The 20,175-nt window shown below is 43.4% G+C and overlaps 1 protein-coding gene across 1 annotated transcript in view; it reads right to left on the reverse strand.

The window, feature by feature from the left end:
• The window catches only part of MYO1F (myosin IF), a 134,163-nt gene that overhangs the window by 33,268 nt on the left and 80,720 nt on the right, over positions 1-20,175 (reverse strand). Inside the window, exons 13-19 of the mRNA XM_066574187.1 lie at positions 18,675-18,761; positions 17,417-17,584; positions 17,133-17,218; positions 13,555-13,636; positions 4,214-4,320; positions 4,032-4,130; positions 3,788-3,932 (exon numbers count right to left, since the gene is read on the reverse strand). Of these exons, the coding sequence (XP_066430284.1) occupies positions 3,788-3,932; positions 4,032-4,130; positions 4,214-4,320; positions 13,555-13,636; positions 17,133-17,218; positions 17,417-17,584; positions 18,675-18,761 (774 nt within the window). The remainder of the gene's footprint in view (positions 1-3,787; positions 3,933-4,031; positions 4,131-4,213; positions 4,321-13,554; positions 13,637-17,132; positions 17,219-17,416; positions 17,585-18,674; positions 18,762-20,175) is intronic.

Here is a 20,175-nt window from a genome sequence, read left to right on the forward strand (position 1 = left end):
GGGCCCGAGAACAGTTCCTGGGAGTGTTCCCGCTCCTGAGCAGGTGTTATTGTAGTGGAGTGAGGAGGCTGGGAGGAAGGAGGAGCAGCAGACGGAGGATTCGGATTGGCAGCAGTGGACGGCGCAGAACTGCGGGTAGACGATAGGTTGCTCGAAGCACTTTCTGCCATCCAGGACAGGACCTGCTCACACTGCTCATTTTCTAATAACCGTCTCCCGCGTGGACCCATTAATTGGGCGATGAATGTGGGGACACCAGAAATGTGCCTCTCTCCTAATCGCGCAGCAGTCGGCTGCGACACACCTGGATCAGGAGCTTGGCCTGTGCCCACACCCTGACTTGGCCCTCCGCGTCCTCGGCCGCGTCCACATCCTCTAGGCCTACCCCTACCCCTCAGCATGCTGTATTACCAGTGATTTGATTTCACAGGCAGGAAATAAATTGGCGCAAGACTGCAGGCCAAATATAATTTTTTCCCTTTTTTGAAAACGAAAGGCCCCACTGCCTCTAGTGAATGAATAATCTAAGTTTAATAACTGTGCTGTTTTCCTGCTAATGTGTCACAGAACGTGAGGGTAGCAGAGTTATTAACTGTGGCAGAGCAGGTATTTTTTTTCCCAATTAAGGAAAGCAAATGGCGAAGCCAGGAGTAAAACGTAGCTGGGTGCGTATGATTTTTACAGGTTGCAGACGCAGCCGACACGTGTCCACCGGCGTTAGGACGGACAGAGGCAGGACAAATAGAATTATATTCCGTTTTTTTGCACCAAAAGGCAGCACTGCGTATATTCTATGAACATGAGAAGTTTAATAACTGTGCTGTTTTCCTGCTAATGTGTCACAGAACGTGAGGGTAGCAGAGTTATTAACTGTGGCAGAGCAGGTATTTTTTTTCCCAATTAAGGAAAGCAAATGGCGAAGCCAGGAGTAAAACGTAGCTGGGTGCGTATGATTTTTACAGGTTGCACACGCAGCCGACACGTGTCCACCGGCGTTAGGACGGACAGAGGCAGGACAAATAGAATTATTTTCACTTGTTTTACAAGCAAAAGGCAGCACTGCGTATATTCTATGAATAATAACTGTGTTGTGGCCCTGCCTATACAATTCTTTCCCTGCAGTATCAATGGAGGGTGGAATGCTCTGCAGAGGCGATTTTGAGAAGCAAAAAAAAAATGCAGCACAGCTAACAGCAGCCTGGACAGTACTGCACACGGATAAATATGGCCCTAGAAAGGACCGTTGAGGTTCTTGAAGGCTACACTCACTCCTAACACTCTCCCTGCCTATGCAGCACTTCTGTCCCTAATGCCAGGTGCAACGCTCTGCAGAGCCGATTTTGAGAAGAAAAAAAATGGCACTGCTAACAGCAGCCAACACACAGCTATCAGTGGCCCTAATAAGGACCTTTGGGGGGTCTTGAAGCCTACACTAACTACCAATTCTTTCCCTACAGCAGCTCCGGTACAAACAGCACTGTCCCTCAGCTAACTCACCAGGCATCTAAGCCGAACCGCGGGAGGGGCCGACTTTTATGTTCGGGTGACACCTGATCTTCCCAGCCACTCACAGCAGGGGGGTGGTATAGGGCTTGAACGTCACAGGGGGAAGTTGTAATGCCTTCCCTGTCTTTCAATTGGCCAAAAAAAGCGCGCTAACGTCTCAGGGAAGGAAGTGAAAGTAACCAGAACACCGCATGGTGTTCGTTACGAATAACGAACATCCCGAACACCCTAATATTCGCACGAATATCAAGCTCGGAAGAACACGTTCGCTCATCTCTAATAGTGAGTGACCAGGCGCTCAGGGTTTATTCTGTGTACCAGCTAATGTACAGTGTGGAATAGTATATAAAGCACTTATTTTGCTACAGTATTTGTAAGCCAAAACACAGAGTGGTATCTAGAGGAAAAAGTATCATGGAAAGATATCCATCTCTTCTCATTTTTGTATCCATTCCTGGTTTTGACTTGCAAATACTGATGCAAAATCCTGCTATGTAAAAGAAGCCTAAGCAGCATTGTTCGGTTGTGTGATGTCTGCATATTTCACGGACAGCACCCAACCCCAGAACAACCATGAAGCTATTTAGACATCTGCAGAATATCACTGCATATCCTATTCTTGTCTGTTTTCATGGATGAAAGTAGTGAATGCAGGATTTGGGAACCTACTAATAGAGACCCACACCAAATATAAAATGCATAAATCTTCATAAATATAAGTAATTCATATACAAAGTCATAAATGCTTCATAGTACCAGGATAAAGGGCTACAAAACATAAACCTCTCAATTATAGATGCAGAGCCTAGTGATAGCCCTAGCAGAGAGAGACGCCACAGGATGCTGAGAGGATATAGAAGAAAACAGGACATTCTAAGAAATATACAAGACGTCAACAAATAACTATATCCTACCAAGAAGCATCCAGTAAAGAAAGCCTACAACCCCAGCATCTCCATCCCCTCAGATATACTGTGGCCCGGGAGATCACACGAAACAACCCAACAGTATTTTGTATCATGTAAGACCAAGAGCGGGTCCAGAAGAGATGCAAATGCTTCCATGAGCTTTTTTCTCTGTAGATTCCACTCCTCACTTTGGCTTCCAAATACTGATGGAAAATAATGACTGAAGTACCGCCTAAGGCCACTTTCAGACAAGCGTATTTTAGCTGCATAATTAGCAGACCGCAATATGGAGCTAACACAAATCCTTGTATCTATTCACATGGCCATATATTTTCACAGACATTTTAAAAAAACGCAATATGACCTATTTTTGTCCATTTTTGTCTCCGTATTGGTATTCTATTTGCCAAATACAGATCAGCATTTGCACAGTAGAAAATAAAACAGATGACAGTAAATACGGAGGCAAATACTGATGACATATGCTTGTAATGTCATCTGTAACACGTCCATATAATGAATCTGTATTACATTTGTCTTATGATTTGCTCATCTGACACTGGCCTAAGGATGGCTTCACACGCAGGTTTTTGTAACCGTTTTTGTGGCATGTTTTTAAGAAAGTTTTCTCTTCTTTGAGCCAAAGGCAGAAGTGGATTTTCTCTCACTTTTATGGGCTCATGGTGTTTCTTCAGAAAAGCAGAATACTCTAGGGTTGGCATTTTTTTGCCAAGCATTATCTGTAGACTTCTCTGTAGCCAAAAACTGTCTGAAGGTAGCCTTAATGTCATCATAATAGAAAGATTGGAACCCAACTAAAAATAATTTTGTCTGAAGACAAGTAAATTATTGCTTGGTCTAATGTTTGTTTCTGCAGTGAGGCATGGTGCAAGTAATTGATATGTAGTAATTGGAGCACATAGCTTTTATGCTGGACAATCAAATATGGAGAAATGTAGGAAGCACTATAAGTGTGTTACAGATATAACCTACAGTACAGATGTGATATAACCTGCAGAAGACAAATAGGATAAGTCAGAATGCGCCTTATATCCTCAATAGTAAACAAGTCTTCTAATGAAGAAAATAGCAGGTGAATGTTCCTCACCTGGTGCCTGAAGGGTTAACCCTGTATCAGGAAAAACCCTCCAGCACCCGATGTCCACATCAGCCTGTAGAAGTTTATTTGCCAATCCAAAATCCATTGGTAATGGAGAGACGTCCTGGGTTTAGTCAAGCTTAACTGGATAACCAGAAGCTTGTTGTAGAAAAGCAGTATGGAGTATAACAATAAACCAATACGGGTTTACTTTTATTGTTATACTCCAACCTGCAGAAGACGTGATATAGGAGAAAGTACTCTTAAAGCATACCGATTCTGGATTCTTTACAAACACTTTGGTTTTCCCCATTTGGTACTGATCAGCATCCATATTGACAGATCTTAGGAGATGTTGTACTCCTTGTCGCTCATCTCCTCTCCATCTAGGCCATGTTTCAGGTGTCAGTATGGCATACCTGAAGACAAAGTAGATGGGTTAATCTTATACCAGGTTTTTTGAGGATCACCGTCACACTGTTATGTTCCTGAATACTTGATTCTTATTAGTTTTTTACCTTTGTAGAAATTTGTTAAAAACCCTCCGATAAGCAAAGCCAGCACGGCGTACACGAATATTTTCTTTAAGACCCAGATATTCCACTTGATGTTTGACTCTGGAACGCACAAAGTATTAGAACACTGAAATGCTGTTCATGCAAGTTCCATATTTTCTAATTCCTAAGAACTATTTTCTGACCTGCTCTCTTCCCAGTCTTTAGGCCTTTTAGTCTCATTTGGTTTGATACATCGAATATAATGAGGCGTGCACTTCATCAGAGTGTTTACAAGGTCATTTGCTTGTTTCTAGAAAAAAGCATTGGTTCATATAATATTGTACTAGCCACAAAAAGGTATAGTCACGCATTACATAATTAAAAGTGGAATTTCACCTTTGCACAGGACACTTGGGGTGCTGGATCTCAGAATCTGACTACAAACTACAATAAATATCTGCTGAGAAAAGGTAACTTTCGGATATTGAAATCCCCAGCCAATCTTGTACTTTCGTTGGGGGTTACCAATATAAGTATGTATATATTGTGTACTAAAATCATACCTGAAGATGTGAAGGTATTTATGTAAAAGTGTTACGTTTAACTGATACATGATCTGAAGAATTGCGAACTGGACACAATACTCGCAGACAGACAAACAAACAACTGACAAATGCTCAAAAACACTCACCTACATACCTTCACACATAGCCAGATGGCATTGCTATAAAATGTACAAGGTATTAATTCGTATTTTGCCCAAGATACTTAAGGCCGCAAGCCCACTTCAAGGGTCCTCGTTATTTTGCGAGTCCCCACTCTAATGAGACAACTTCCACATGAAACCTGCCTTCATGCAGAGAAGACCATCCCAACAGGGACAGCCCCGCACTGAAACCTAGGGACCTACCTAGACCCAGATGACAAATGTCTGGGATGATTTAGTGAATCCTGCACTGAGCAGGGGGTTGGACCAGATGACCCTGGAGGTCCCTTCCAACTCTGACATTCTAGGATTCTATGAAATGAAACACAGCAGGACTGAACACAGATCACCCCAACACAACAGGGATTTGCATACAACACCAAACACCATGCACCCTGAACAGGACTGTTCACACCACACGTCTGGCAACCTGCACAGACATGCAGGAACAGGACACTGTTCCACTGAACAAACAGAGACAATACCAATCAGCAAAGCAGCGCTCCAGAGAAAGGGTAGGGGTAAGAGATAGCTATTTATGTGAGTAATTCAGGATGTAGGTGAGAGAAATACACATGTTCACTCACCATGACGTACCAGGGTCCCCCTATGTTAAGGAAGCTCCGGTACGTCCACAATCCTGGTAGGCGGAAATGTGGGTTTACAAAAACTGGTCCTCAGGACATCCAACAGTGGAGAGCATAAATGGGGGTCCAAGCATATAGGCATATAGTCGGAAAGGAAACAAATGTTAGAGCATACGTCAAGCCTTAAAAATTCCAGTGCACCAGGTTGTAAACACAATATTGTATGTGAAGCACTTACTTCACAGGGGTTCCTCTGCAGAATACACCCATAATCCAAACAAGCAGCATATTTGTGCAATTGAAATATGCTTACGCCCGTGTAAGCCAGCCCTAAATCTACAGTGATAATCACACATGCTCAGTCTTGCTTCCCTCTCTGCTCAACTGGATATGCGGAGGAATTCTTGGTGTGGCTGCTTCAAAAGTACCAGGAGCCAGGAAAAAATAACAGGGGCTTTTCTGGAATCACAGGAGCCAAGAATAACAGATTTTTTTCACTTCAGTGGGCTCATAAGGTACGCTGAGGTAGGGGTACAGAAACCCCTTTAAAGCTAAAATTAGTTCTTTTGCTAAGGGGTTAAAAATGCATTTAAGGCAACCAAGTTATGGACCAGCTATATTTCCATGAGACATAAATTCAAAATCTACAAAAAAAAGGTCACATTTCTAGGAGGGTCCACTAGGGACACAAGGCCAACATTGAAGAGCTGGGAGGGTAAAACTGTCACAGGTCACGGCGGCATTCAACAATCTCGTTCCTGGAAGGCTACATGTTACCTGAGCCCAAGTGCCAATAGGCCGCTTCCGGACACCCCTAGGATAGGGATGGCCAATAAACATTTAATGAGATTTTTACATTGTCACAGGTGACTCCACTGTTCCTTTCCCACGGTACAGGACATTGGCGGTAATAAGAAGAGTCCACACACTGTTAACTTTTTAGTACTTCAGTCCCTGGCAACAGTCAGGGCCTGGGAAAGCATTATGTAACTGGAAAACTACACAAGTTACAATGATACACCAAAGCAGGCAATACAGAGAAAGACGGTCTGGGAGGAACTCAGGATAATGCTGGTCCTACAATCTGTAGGACTTGTACAGAACCACTCCTGGAAGGGGTATAGTCGGGATGACATTGGCCTGCCAGTCCTAGTTATCTGTCCGGGACCACTCCTAGAAAAAGAAGGGGCTGACGCTCAACAGATAATCTCTACACACAGTACCTGTGCACGGTGGTCTGGGCTCATCTTTGTACTCACTCTCTCACAGTCTCTCCTCACTCGCTACTGGCTCTTCCCATTGATGTCCTAAAGATACCTTTCTTCCTCTTCCATTCTCTTCACCACCTGAGGGTTGAAGGTACCGCTATGTGGCTGGCACTCTCACTATGTGATAGACTCTGAATCTGTGAATCTCCAACTATCTCTAACTGATAGACTAATTAACTAACTACCACACCCAAATCACTCATATTTATATACTCCAAACATACCACATGACATGAGTTGGATATATTCACAGACATTAACTCTTCATCCACTGCAGCTTTGTGATACACATAACAAATGACAAGACAGTTTCTGCACAGAGCATCTACACAAGACATTACATGCATGACATTTATGAAGGGGCCAAGAATATATGTCCTGAGCCACTACAGGGGTTTTCCAAATTTAATGAGACCATTAGGGGGTTAAGTTGGGAGAGGTCTGTCAGCAAGCTGGAACTCAAAGCTTCATTCGATGCACAGATGCATGTGTTTGTTAAAGCTATACTGTCGGTCCTCAGCAATGGTCATACCACTTCCAACATAATGGATATTTCTATTCTATTTCTGAAAGATCATGCTGATGCCAATGCAAATCAACAGATTTCTAGTAGGAAAAAATGATGGGATTCTGAGTTTGGGGTCTAATTTAACCCCTTAGTGACCAAGCCTGTTTGCGCCTTAATGACCAGGCCAAATTTTGCAAATCTGACACGTGTCACTTTAGCATGGAAAAACACCAGAAAGGTTTTGCATATCCAAGCGATTCTGACATTGTTTTTTCGCCACATGTTGTACTTCATTTAGGCGGAAAAAAAAGACTCATAGAATTTGTGTTTATTTATTAAAAGCGCCAAAATTGGGAAAATTCTGAAAAAATCGTCATTTTTTTCACATTTCCAACTGCAATATCTCAAATATGTGCAAACATAATATAGAAATTTTTGCTAAGATTTATGTTTCCATCCGTTTACTTTATTTTGGGCGCACATTGGAAAAACTTTTGTTTTTTTTAACCATTTAGGAGACGTACAAATGTAACATTACTTTTCAGCATTTTGAGGAACACTTTGTTTTCCTACACCAATCCAAGATTGGAAAGGCTCATAGGAGTCAAAATGATAGATACCCCCACAAGTGACCCCATTTTAAAAACTACACCCTTTAACGTATTCACTGAGGGGTGTCATGAGTATTTTAACCCCACAGTTTTTTTTCAGGAGTCAATGCAATTTAGAAGAGAAAAACTAAAATGTCATATTTTTGCAAATATGTCATTTTAAAGACAGGACTTTTTTCTATAGTACACTTTAAAATTAGGATTTGCACCCCAGAATGGATACCCCTGTTTGTCCCGTGCTCAGAAACATACCCATTGTGGCCCTAATCTTACGTCTGGATGCACAATGGGGCCCAAAATGAAAGTAGCAACCGGTGGCTTTCGGAACAGAAATTTTGCTTGAAGGAGATTTAGGCCCTATTGCACACTTGTAGAGCCATTGAGTGACTAAAACGATGGAGAACGCCCACAAGTGACCCCATTTTGAAAAGTAGACCCCTTAACGAATTTATCTAGGGGTACAATGATTTTTTTGACTTCATAGTTTTTGAATGAATTTAAGCCAAGCCGAAGGAAAAAAATTACGATTTTCATTTTTTTGGTAATTCTGTCATTTTAAAAGCAGTTTTTTTGTACAGCACATATATGAATGAAGACTTGCACAACAAAATGGATACCCCTGTTTCTCCCATGCTCAGAAACATACCCATTGTGGCCCTAATCGTATGTCTGGATGCACAATGGGGCCCAAAATGAAAGGAGCAACCGGTGGCTTTCGGAACAGAAATTTTGCTTGAAGGAGATTTAGTCCCCATTGCCCACTTGTAGAGCCCTTGAGTGACCAAAACGATGGAGAACGCTCACAAGTGACCCCATTTTGAAAAGTAGACCCCTTATCGAATTTATCTAGGGGTACGATGACTTTTTTGACTTCACAGTTTTTGAATGAATCTAAGCCAAGCCGAAGGAAAAAAAATACGATTTTCATTTTTTTGGTAATTCTGTCATTTCAAAAGCAGTTTTTTTTGTACCGCACATATATGAATGCAGACTTGCACCCCAGAATGGATACCCCTGTTTGTCCCGTGCTCAGAAACATACCCATTGTGGCCCTAGTATTACGTCTATATGCACAATGGGGCCCAAAATGAAAGGAGCAACCGGTGGCTTTCGGAACAGAAATTTTGCTTGAAGGAGATTTAGTCCCCATTGCCCACTTGTAGAGCCATTGAGTGACCAAAACGATGGAGAATCCCCACAAGTGACCCCATTTTGAAAAGTAGACCCCCTAACGAATTTATCTAGGGGTATGATGACTTTTTTGGCTTCACAGTTTTTGAATGAATCTAAGCCAAGCAGAAGGAAAAAATTATGATTTTCATTTTTTTGGCAATTGTGTCAATTTAAAAACTGTTTTTTTGTTCAGTGTACATAGGAATGAAGATGTTCACCCCAAAATGGATACCCCCGTTTGTCCCGTGTTCAGAAACATACCCATTGTGGCCCTAATCTACTTAAAGGACACATGGCTAAGCCTATAATGGAAGGAGCACCCATTGGATTTCAGGGTACAACGGAATAAATTCCAGGCCCCATTGCCCACTTATAGAGCCATTGAGCGGCCAAAACGATAGAGAACCCCCACAAATGACCCCATTTTGAAAACTAGACCCCTTAACAAATTCATCTAGGGATGTACTACATATTTTGACCCCAAAGTATTTGAATGAATCTAAGCAAAGCAAAAGGAAAAAATTACGATTTTCATTTGTTTGGCAATTTTGTCAATTTAAAAACTGTTTTTTTTTTACAGCACACATAGGAATGAAGACTTTCACCCCAAAATGGATACCCCCATTTGTCCCGTGTTCAGAAACATACCCATTGTGGCCCTAATCTACTTACAGGACACATGGCTAGGCCTATAATGGAGGAAATGCCCGCTGGATTTCTGGGCAGAACTGAATAAATTCCAAGCCCCATTGCCCTCTTATACAGAAAAAAAATTGACTTCCTAAAAATAATCCCTCCCCCCTCCCCCCACCCCCCGCCATCCCCATTTTTTTGCATTCCCTAAATATTAGATAAAGGTAATAATATAAACTGCGTTTTATGTCCGAAGACAGGGGTAATTACGGAGGCTGCTTGGGATGGGCACATGGGGCAAGAAAACCGGGTATCCCCCCCCTCCTCTCATGTATTTTGGGGGGTATTTCGTAACCTCAGCAGCGGGGATGGGGTGTAAAAAGTGGAGCTCTGTGAGGCTTTGTAATTTTGCTGCGGTGCGGCGGTCTCACAGACAAGGCGCACAACAAGCTGCTCCTGGAACTGCAGGAAGGCGAACGTTCCAGGGGCTTCTTGTAAATTACGGATTACAGGTAGCGGTCTAAATAACGCCGGGCTCACGCAGCCGTATGTCGAATCTGCTTGCGGAGGCACGCAGTGGATTCCAGCTGTGAGCCCGGCTGTGACCCTGCATACGGCCGTGTAATGTACTGCGCATAACTGCCTACTCACACAGGCAGTTTTTTGTTTATATTTCCCGTGCCGTCGCTTAGAGATGACCCGGGTACCCGCAGCCCGTACACAATGTGTTTGTATATGGGCTGCGGGTATATCCGCGGTCATAGAGCACAATGGGCTCTAGGTCGCGGATATCCGCGGTAAAATATAGCATGCCGTGTTATGTTTCTGCGAGTGGATTACGTAATTCTGACCCGCTAATTGGGGGGAATTGTGTAATCCAATGCATGCGATTGATCCGTGGATTACCGCTGATCAAGCGCATGCAGAACCCGTAATTCCTCTCCGGTCATGTGTGACCGGCCTAATGTTAGTTCGCTACTTTATCACGTGACCGGGGACCGCTCAACGAGGCCTCCGGTCACTGCTCCAAGCACTCAGCGACCGTTGGTCACTGGGAGCAAGGAGATTTAAAATTTCCTGGGCTCCCCGGCTTCTGCGAATGTGTCCGGCATTTTGCCGGCGGGCGCATACCCAGAAGCTGGCAGGATCCATGGAGGATAATCGCATCTGGATTAAAATGCGGAAGCCTCCGAGAAGATGTTTCATCTCACCTCACCGATCACATCGGTGAGGGGAGATGAAACTGCCACTTTTTAAAGAACTTTTACGTGATCGCCATTATGCATTGGATAACGGCGATCACGTGACCAGTAACCGCATACCGCGGCTCCCCGTGACATCTCCAGGCTCTTGGCTACCTTTGGTAGCCAGCAGCAGGGAGATTTTAAATTTCTTGGGCAATCTTTCACTTTTGCGCATGCGTCCGCCATCATGCTGACGGGCGCATGCGCAGAAGCTGGGGTAAGCTCCGCGGATCAACATCCCACCAGGGAACAAATCCGGGACCTTGGGTACATAATTTCATCCCCCCTTACGGATACGATCCGTAAGGGGAGATGAAACTTTAACTTTTTAAACTTTTAACTTTTTTTTTTTTTTTACTTTTTAACTTTATATGATCACCGTTATCTGATGGATAACGGTGATCATATGACTGGAAACCGCATACAGCAGTCCCCAGTCATATCTCCCTGCACTCGGCTATCTGTGACAGCCGGGTGCAGGGAGATTTTGAATTTGCCTGGCTCGCCGGCTTCTGCGCATGCGCACATCGGCACATCGCAGAAGCCAGCGGGGGGTCCCGACACCGGCCAGAGGACATCGGCGGACCTGAGGTGAGTATTTTCACCTCCCCTCATGGATACGATCCATGAGGGGAAGTGAAACTTTTCTTTTTTTACACTTTTATGCACTTTTCCGCGATCGCCGTTAACGCTCACCGCGGTCCCCGCTGACATCTCCTGCCTCCCGGCTACCTACAGGAGCCAGGAGCCAGGAGATTTTAAATTTCCTGCGCCGCCGGGCCTTCTGCGCATGCGGCTGACGTAATGCCGCCTGGCGCGCATGCGCAGAAGGACGGCTACAGGACCCGAAGCATCGGGACAGTGGGGAGCCGTGCCGCGGACCTCGGTGAGTAATTTCAGCTGCTCTGATGGATCAGATCCATCAGAGCAGCTGAATCTGTAACTTTTTGGGCACTTTTATTTACTTTTTTGCGATCGGCGCTATCCATTGCATAGCGCCGATCGCAATGCCGGGGGGGGGGGGGGTCCGAACAGCCCGGGATGACAGCTCCATGCTGTCAGCTACCTGCGGACACCGACAGCATGGAGATGTCACGTCCAGAGCCCGAGGGGCTTTATTCTCTGCAGGACACATGTTTTTACGTCCTCAGAGAATAAAGCCCACTTCGGGAGGACGTAAAAACACTATGGGCTGGTCGTTAAGGGGTTAAAGTATCCCTCCAGTCTTAAACAAACAAAGATGGCTATTTCTCTGACTACCTAATGCATCAGTAGTCTAAGGCTCCTCCAATTGTCCAGAACTGATCATGTGAGTAGAGTAGTGTGTGATGTCTTAGACTACAGATTCACTACCAATGGAGAGTGTGCATCACGTAGTCAGAGAAGTGGTGTGGCCATGTTAGTTTTTTTGGGACCAGTGGGTCGCGTTAATTTGGCTGGGGTCTTAGTCTGGGGTCTGAATTAGTATGGGAATCTTGGCTTTGAATTAATGTTGTGCTTTGCATCTGAATTAATTTTGAGGGCATGAATGGGAATCTGCAATGTGATTTTGTCCTGATGTGAGGGTATATGTATATATTGCCATATGTTTTTTATGCTTTTATACCTGTATGCAAGTTCTATTCAAAGTTAAAATGAGAAAAACTTATATGTCGCCTTACATCAGATATTCCAAAAGTTTGCAAGGCTGAGAGAGATGTGTCCAGAAATTCAGAGATGATACAGAACCGAACACGAAGGCCGTATGCTTGGCTGTTTTCCCAGAAGCGCCGTATCAAGATAACGACTGTTCAACTACGTATATAATCATCAGTGCCTCAGCCGGAAATCCGGACTTAACATATATGGTTATGCGGTGAATTTGAGCCAATGAGACCATTAACCATTCCTAATGATGAGACCAAAGGGTATAAGATCCCATGTAATCTGTAATAAAGTGCGCAGTTATGTCCCCGTGTGAGGAACTATACCAGACCTCCGTGTGTGGTGTCTCTTCTTTACCGCCGGCAGCGGGGCATTGGGGTGGGCCTGATTGGTGCTGTACGCAGAATTTCCCAGACACTGATAGAAATAAGTTAGGGTACCCTGTGAGCCAAAGTTAGTGCTTGCAGGATAATTTAAACTTTGCCAAACCTTAATTAGTAAAACTAATTTAGGCAGTCACCTACTTAGAAAAAACACCGGTCTAGCAGAGTTAATGTAGATAGGCTGGGGACGGTCTTGGGTTAATAAAGGTCAGCACATGGGGTACACCTACCAGTAGGATTGGTTCCCCTCAAATCTCACTGGAAACTGGAAGCACACACTGTGAGGACTTACCCCCTAAACTATTCCCCTTTTTACCTGTGAGGTCCAGTGGGCAAGCCTACAGATGTCTGTCTATGACTGTGCGTAGAGGAATGGCCATTGATAGGTCCGCCAACCCTAAGCTCCAATGAGCAGAGATATAAATGAGCAGATTTTACAGGTTCTACTATGCTTTTCCCACAAAACAATTTATATCAATCTGCTCAGTAACTCCTGCTGGATAGCATGCCTGCAGTTTGGGCAGCATGTTCAAGCTGAAAGGTTCTGTTTTTAGGGACCTATAATAAAGCCGGGCCTTTCTGCATTCCGCACTGCGGAGTCGCGGTACATTCCACACTAACATCTGCACTGCTTCATGCAAATTTTGATGCGGCTTCAAAATGGGTTAAATCAGCTGGCAATTTCTTAGTTAGCCCGGCAGAAATACAATTTCCAGTGTCTCCACTGGGATACATTCCGCCCGTGTGAAAGGGCCCTAAGAATTTGCTAGGTTTTGATAAATATTACCTTGATTTTTGAGACGGCTGTAGTTGGTCTACTTTTCTTATCCGAATCCATTTTCTCTGGGAAAAGACTCTGTATGAACTGGCTGGACAGGAAGAAAGAAACATTAACATGTGTAAGCACTCCTCAAAGTAGTCTTATATCAAAAGCTCCGTCCGCATATAGTGCTTTTATGGTTCAGTTTATATAGAAATGTACATAATACAACATTTTTATGGCCGACTGCACGCGAACGGGTTGGATTCTGCATGCGGGAGCCCGACAGAAGATTCCAACCCTGACAGTTGCCAGCGTCTGCGTGTTTCTGTCCTTTCTGTTCTTCAACTGTATTACGGATAGCGGCGGCAGCGGCACAGATTTTTTAAAAATATTTCTTTTTCCCACTTCGTTGCTAGGCCATGGCGAAGGTACCCGTCATCTATCTGCAATGTCAATTGCAGATTGGCCACGGGTCGGACGGCTTCCTTTGACCTCAATGGAAGCCGTCCGTGTGGACACCGCACAAATTAGAGCATGTGGAAATTGCTATTTGTTTCCGCGAGTGTGCAGGAAGAAATTATTTCCCATTGCATGCTAAGGACGATTTTTGCTGCGAACCCACGGTACATACGCCAATCAGCACATTCCATAATTTAAATCCATGCGTGTGCAGGCAGCCTAAAACACACGTCGCTGACCCTAAAAAGATAAACTCATGATTTCACATTGCCAGACGTCGCTATTAATGTGGAACACGCACCTGTCTGGCAAAAGTTGTCAGATTTTTCAATCCAGGTGTTTTCTTAGTGGACCCCCAGTAGATCATACAATAATACAAATGCTATAAACAGCGCTCCGTAATACCAGGTTACGTTTAAACCTCACTTGGGGCAAAAAACACATGCAATGGGAGAAGAAGAAAGGGACTTACCCGGTGCCTAGCGGAGGCTCCAGGTAGGAGCACTCCACTAGCACCTCGATGTCCTGGTAAACTTGTCAATTCGTGCTGGCCCTCTGGCACCTGTCTTTATCCTGTGGTCCTAGGAGAGCTGGCTTGGGTCTTGCCCACTTTACAATCAAGCGGCAAACAGAACCAATGTATCCAAAATCAGAAAAAAGTCCCTCGCGCTTTTCCAAGTAGGCATCATGGTGGCAACTAAGTATCTAATTTAGATTCTTTTATTATACCATACACAAAAGGCAAGTACCAAATGTTCCTGGTTCTTGCCTTTTGTGTATGATATAATAAAAGAATCTAAGTTGGATACTTGGTTGCCACCTTGATGCCTACTTGGAGGAGCACGGGGGACTTTTTTCTGATTCTGGATACATTGCCCCAGTAGATCATCACATTTTTGGGTGGTTGTCTCAAAGAGATTTGGCTGCCTTTACATCTGCATCAAGGGTTCTGTTTTCCTGCTGCGGTTTGGAAGCAGGAAAGGGGAATTTCCTGGCCATATGGATCAGTCTTATGACGGAATTGAAGCGCCAAACAGACCCCATTGACTATAATGGGGTCCGTCCAGTTTCCATTCAGCTGACCAGCATTTTACTGGATGAAAAGGTCTTGCATGCAGGAATTTTTCCTCTGGCATTTTGTGCCGCATCTGTGAAGGAACCTCCGAGGCTCCAGCGCAGGTACGAATGTAGCATTGCACTGTACATACTTACACATAAATGGCTGGGAAAAGCAATTGTATTAGAGATGAGTGAGCGTGCTCGTTTAGGACAATTGATCGAGCATCGCTTTTTTCGAGTAACTGCCTACTTGGGCGAAAAGATTCGCGGGGCGCCGGGGTGGAGCAGGGGGTAGCAGGGGGGAGCCTTCTCTCCCCCCCCACTCCCCACCGCAAACCCCCGCTCACCCCCGGCACCCCCCAAATCTTTTCGCCCGAGTAGGCAGTTACTCTAAACGAGCACGTTCGCTCATCTCTAAATTGCATACGTTTATCCCTTCTCATTGCAGCCATTTTTCTTTTTTTTGTTGAATTTTTTCATCTCACCTTCCAAAAAATGTAAGTTGAGTGGAATAGAAAAATGCATTTCTGCCAGTTTTTCAGGTTTTGTTTGCATGGCATTGAGCAGTAAAAATTACATATTGACTTTATTCTTCTGGTCAGTGTGATTACGACAATACCCAATTAATATTGTTTGGTTATATTTTCCTACTTTTAAAAAATAAAAAACCCTTTCTTCTTTTTAAATAAATTTGCTATATGTCAGCAAATGCAGAGCTCCACATTTGCCTATAGATGGAGCTGCGTGAGGGTTTTGCTTTTTTCAGAGTGGGCTATGGATTTTATTGATACAATTTTGGGATACATATGACTTTTTGATCAATTATGCTTGCTTTTTGTGGAGGGTGGGGGGAGGAGTGGCGAGGGGACCAAAAAACCCTGTAATTCTGGCATTGCGTTGTTTTGTTGTTTTTTTATGTACCTAACATTATATTTTATGACTACAGACATTTGGGGTTACAGTGATACCAATTATAATCAATGTGTTTCTTGTTTAGATTTTATATATAATTGGAATAGTTAAATATTGCCATTTTCTTTTTTACATTTTGTTTTAGTCCACTAAGGAGGCTTGAATATGTGATTTATTGATTTCCTGTACAATATTCTGCCATACTGCTATATTGCAGTGTACTCTGCCTCAGCTCTCATCCTATTACACCGTGTCTAATATAGGTATATTGCTATGGCAGGCCTGGAGGTCTTCATTAGGCATCTGCCATGACAACTATTCTGCCCCACAATCAGCATTGACCGCTCCATCTAAGGGGTTAAATGGCTGTAACACAGCCGACAACCAAAGCATAAGGTGTGGCCTCCGCTCCCGAGTCCGCAACAGGCTTTTTCTTTCAACCTTTGCCATCCGTATATGTGGAATGTTGGGAAGGTGTTAAATGCATCCGTCACCCATAGGCTATAATGTTATTGGTTTAACACATACAACATGAACGTTTCCAAAGCTTTTCATGAAACGCCTGTAGAATGAATGCCATTATAGCTCACGGGTGAGTGATGCCACTCTTGGCCATTTGTCACAACTATAGACTATAAAAGCATCTGTTTCACCTCATCAAAAGCTATAGAAAAGCTCATTGACGTGTATGTTTAATGGATACTTGTGATGATGAAAGAGCCAAAATGACACTCTTAACCTCCGTCTAACCAATGGACCTCTATGGAAAGTAAACACTGTCCATCTAGTTCAGCCTGTTTCACCCCCCCTGTTGATCCAGAGGAAGGCAAAAGAAGACCAACGAGCCAATTTAGCTCATTTTGAGGAAAAAATTCCTTCCTGACTTCATAACAGCCAGAGTAATCCCTGGATCAACATTTGAGATCATCAACTCTGCTGCTCACCTAATGTCTATATCCTGTAATATCATAGCGTTCCAGAAAGACATCTAGTCCCCTCTTAAACTCCTCTATGGATTTTGACATCACCACGTCCTCAGGCATGTCCCTATGTTGTAGACTGCATATTTCCCCTTAGATTTCTTAAGAATAATTTGTAAATTTAAGTTAATCACTAAATCTATTGATTTGTATACAAAAATAATTTCTCCAAGAAGTTAGTACATTACTTACAACTCGCTGCTCTGCATCAGCTCGATGAGATCTATGAAAAGAACATCTCGATTCCTCTCGCAGAATCCCTCAACATCATATGAGACCTGAGGAAAACATTAAGGATATTTCAGCTTGCAAGGAGTAATAGGAATGTCACCCATAACTGTTCAGTTTGTTTGTACTATTTTGCTACATGATTGCCTGAATGACCGCACAGTCACAGAAGGTGATCATCTGAATTTGAATTAGATACGGGCCATTCTTCTTCCTTTGACTTCAGTTGATGTTTGGATAATATTTACCTTCCCAGCGTAGTGGTGGATAACAAAGCCAGAATTCCAGTTGTTGAAATGTTCGTGAGTGCCGACCGCTGCCTGCAGCTTCTGTAGTAAGGTCTGATCTGCACCCCCACTTGTGGCATGCATAGTGGCACACACATCATCCAGCACACTCATTATACCTGGAGGGTTCTAGGTAGATAGTGGACAATGAGTAGAAATGGCCACTAACAATATGTATTAAAGAACACTACATTTTCAGACAACTACCGTGTTTCCCCAAAAATAAGACTCCGTCTTATATTAATTTTTCCCTCAAAAGAGACACTAGGTCTTATTTTCTGGGGATTTCCTATTATACTTACTTAGAAGGCTCAGTCCATGTCCCCCCCACTGCCTTCAGGAGCTCCGGCAGGCTTCTTGCAGTCCTTGTCTGCCCACAGAAGATCGCTTCCTGGTTACAGGATTCATAAATCTCTCAATCCAGTACTGCATTGGTTGGCTGAGCAGCGCTCGAGAACCAATCCCAGCCATCGCGTTGTGCAGGTAGGATTTATTGGCCAATACATAAATCCCTCCTCCACAACGTGATGGCTATGATTGGCTGAGCAACGGTCAAGAACCAATCAATGCAGCAATGTATGTACCAATCACAGCCATCGCATTGGTTCATCGAGCTCTGCATTGATTGGTTTTCAAGTGCTGCTTAGCCAATCAGTTCCTAGAGGCAGGATTCCTGGAGGTAGGATTTATGAATCCTGTAACCAGGATGCAATCTTCTGTGGGTGACCGAGGAATTCAGGAAGCCCGCTGGAGCTCCCGAGGGCAGCGGGAGGAACGTGGACTGCATCTGCTAGGTAATGTATTGCTTTTTTAATGTAATGCAGCTGGGGCTTATTTCCAGGGTAGGGCTTATATTTCAAGCCTCCCAGGAAATCCTGAAAAATCTGGGTAGGGCTTATTTTTTCGTGGTAGGTCTTATTTTCAGGGAAACAGGGTAATGCTCTTATTCTAGCCTGGCTGTCTCATCAATCTTGTAATATACTGTCATTATTACTTTTTTTACCTCTATAAATCACGTTTGAAGTCTATACGAGATCAGTGAGACACACACAGGCTATTAGATGAGCATTTTTTCTGAAACGTTATTGCCCCTTTTTAAGTGGCACTAACTACACTGCAATCTTTGGTCATGCAACCTGTCTCATGACCAAAGTCGCCGTATAGCTGTCACCTACATATAGATCCGGAGATGGAAGTTTAAACATATCTGCATACTCACCAGCTTGTTCTCAATGAGATCACACACAATTTTGTTGTTAAAGTACTGAATAGGGGACCATTTTATTCCTTCTGCAACATATTCTTCCTGAAAATATAATTTTCAGTTTATAGTCTGTGTCTACTGATCAGTACTAAAGGGGTTAATATGCTAGTTAGCTATAATACAAATTCACACCACAACCAAAGGGATGTCTAAGCTTATATTCCTATGTGACAGAAGTCTTCTACATTTGTATGCTTTGTTTTTTCATTCTGCTTCTTATACATAGTTAGGTAATAAACAGACAGTCAATGAATTCAGTGCGAAAAGCGGACTACAGTTGCCAATGTTGGCCTTACAGATGAATTGTATGGAAATAAGACAATGTTCACATCTGTGTTAGGAACCTTCCTTCGAAGGCTCCGTCACCGATCCGGCATACGATCCGGGAAGAAAAAGTCCTGCATGAAGGTCCTTTTCATCTGGTAAAATGCCGGACAGTTGAACAGAGACCAAACGAACACCATTAAAGTCAATGGCGTCTGTTAGGAGCTGTTGGGTTCCATCATAAGGTGGATCCATTCGGATAGGGGATTCCCCTTCTCTGCTCCCATAATGGATCAGGAAAACACCTGGACACAGGTGGGAACAGAGCCTTATGTGTCCAGTCTTAAAAGTAAAATTATACATCTGATCTGTTACCATAGAGCTCTTTTCCCTTACTGATAATGCTCCGACCTGGAACCTCTATTCTGAGGGGGAGAATAAACTATATAAAAATGAAATAAACAAAAAAACATACTTAAAAGAAGCACCCTACTAAATAAAAACTATAGGGTCTGCTCCAATTATCTTTCTCCATTGCTCTACACCCTCTAAGACCAGGTTCACAAGGCATTCATTGCTACTTTGACCCTTTCCATCCTGTGGTTTTGTGTGGAATTGCTGAAATTGACACTTAAAGGGAACTCCAAACAAAACCATTGATTTTTATCTAATCAAAATAAATGTTGCTAACTGAGGTCTCTGTTTGACCATATTTCCGTTCATTATTCTGTATTTTTGGAGGACAGAACAGCCAAGTTGACTACACTACTCCATCCTCCAAAAATACCAGAAATAAATGGAAATCTAGTTGGATGGAAACCAAAGTTTCCAGCCTTGCTTCGCTTTTACTTAAGCCAATGGTTGTGTTTGGTTTTTTTTCCGAATTGCGTTTTTAGTGGTTTTAGATGAAACCCCATGACAAAAGGGGTTAACCTAGCAATAATTGATATAAAAGCCCAGCCTAAGCTCCATAGACATATGAAAACACTTTAGTGTATAAGTTTACATATACTTTATTACACTAACACTTTACCGTGATTTGCTGATTAAAAACTAATGGGTTTTCTATGTTTAGGAGAAAATTGGCTATGAGGATGTAATGTAACAAAAGAACAATTGCCCGATAACCTATCCACCCCTCCCAGCCTCGGCAGTATTGTCTGATGCACCCTGCCGGCCTCTGCTTATTTGA

Source organism: Eleutherodactylus coqui, chromosome 7 (assembly GCF_035609145.1).
Source record: "Eleutherodactylus coqui strain aEleCoq1 chromosome 7, aEleCoq1.hap1, whole genome shotgun sequence".
In the NCBI taxonomy this organism is placed as follows: Eukaryota; Metazoa; Chordata; class Amphibia; order Anura; family Eleutherodactylidae; genus Eleutherodactylus; species Eleutherodactylus coqui.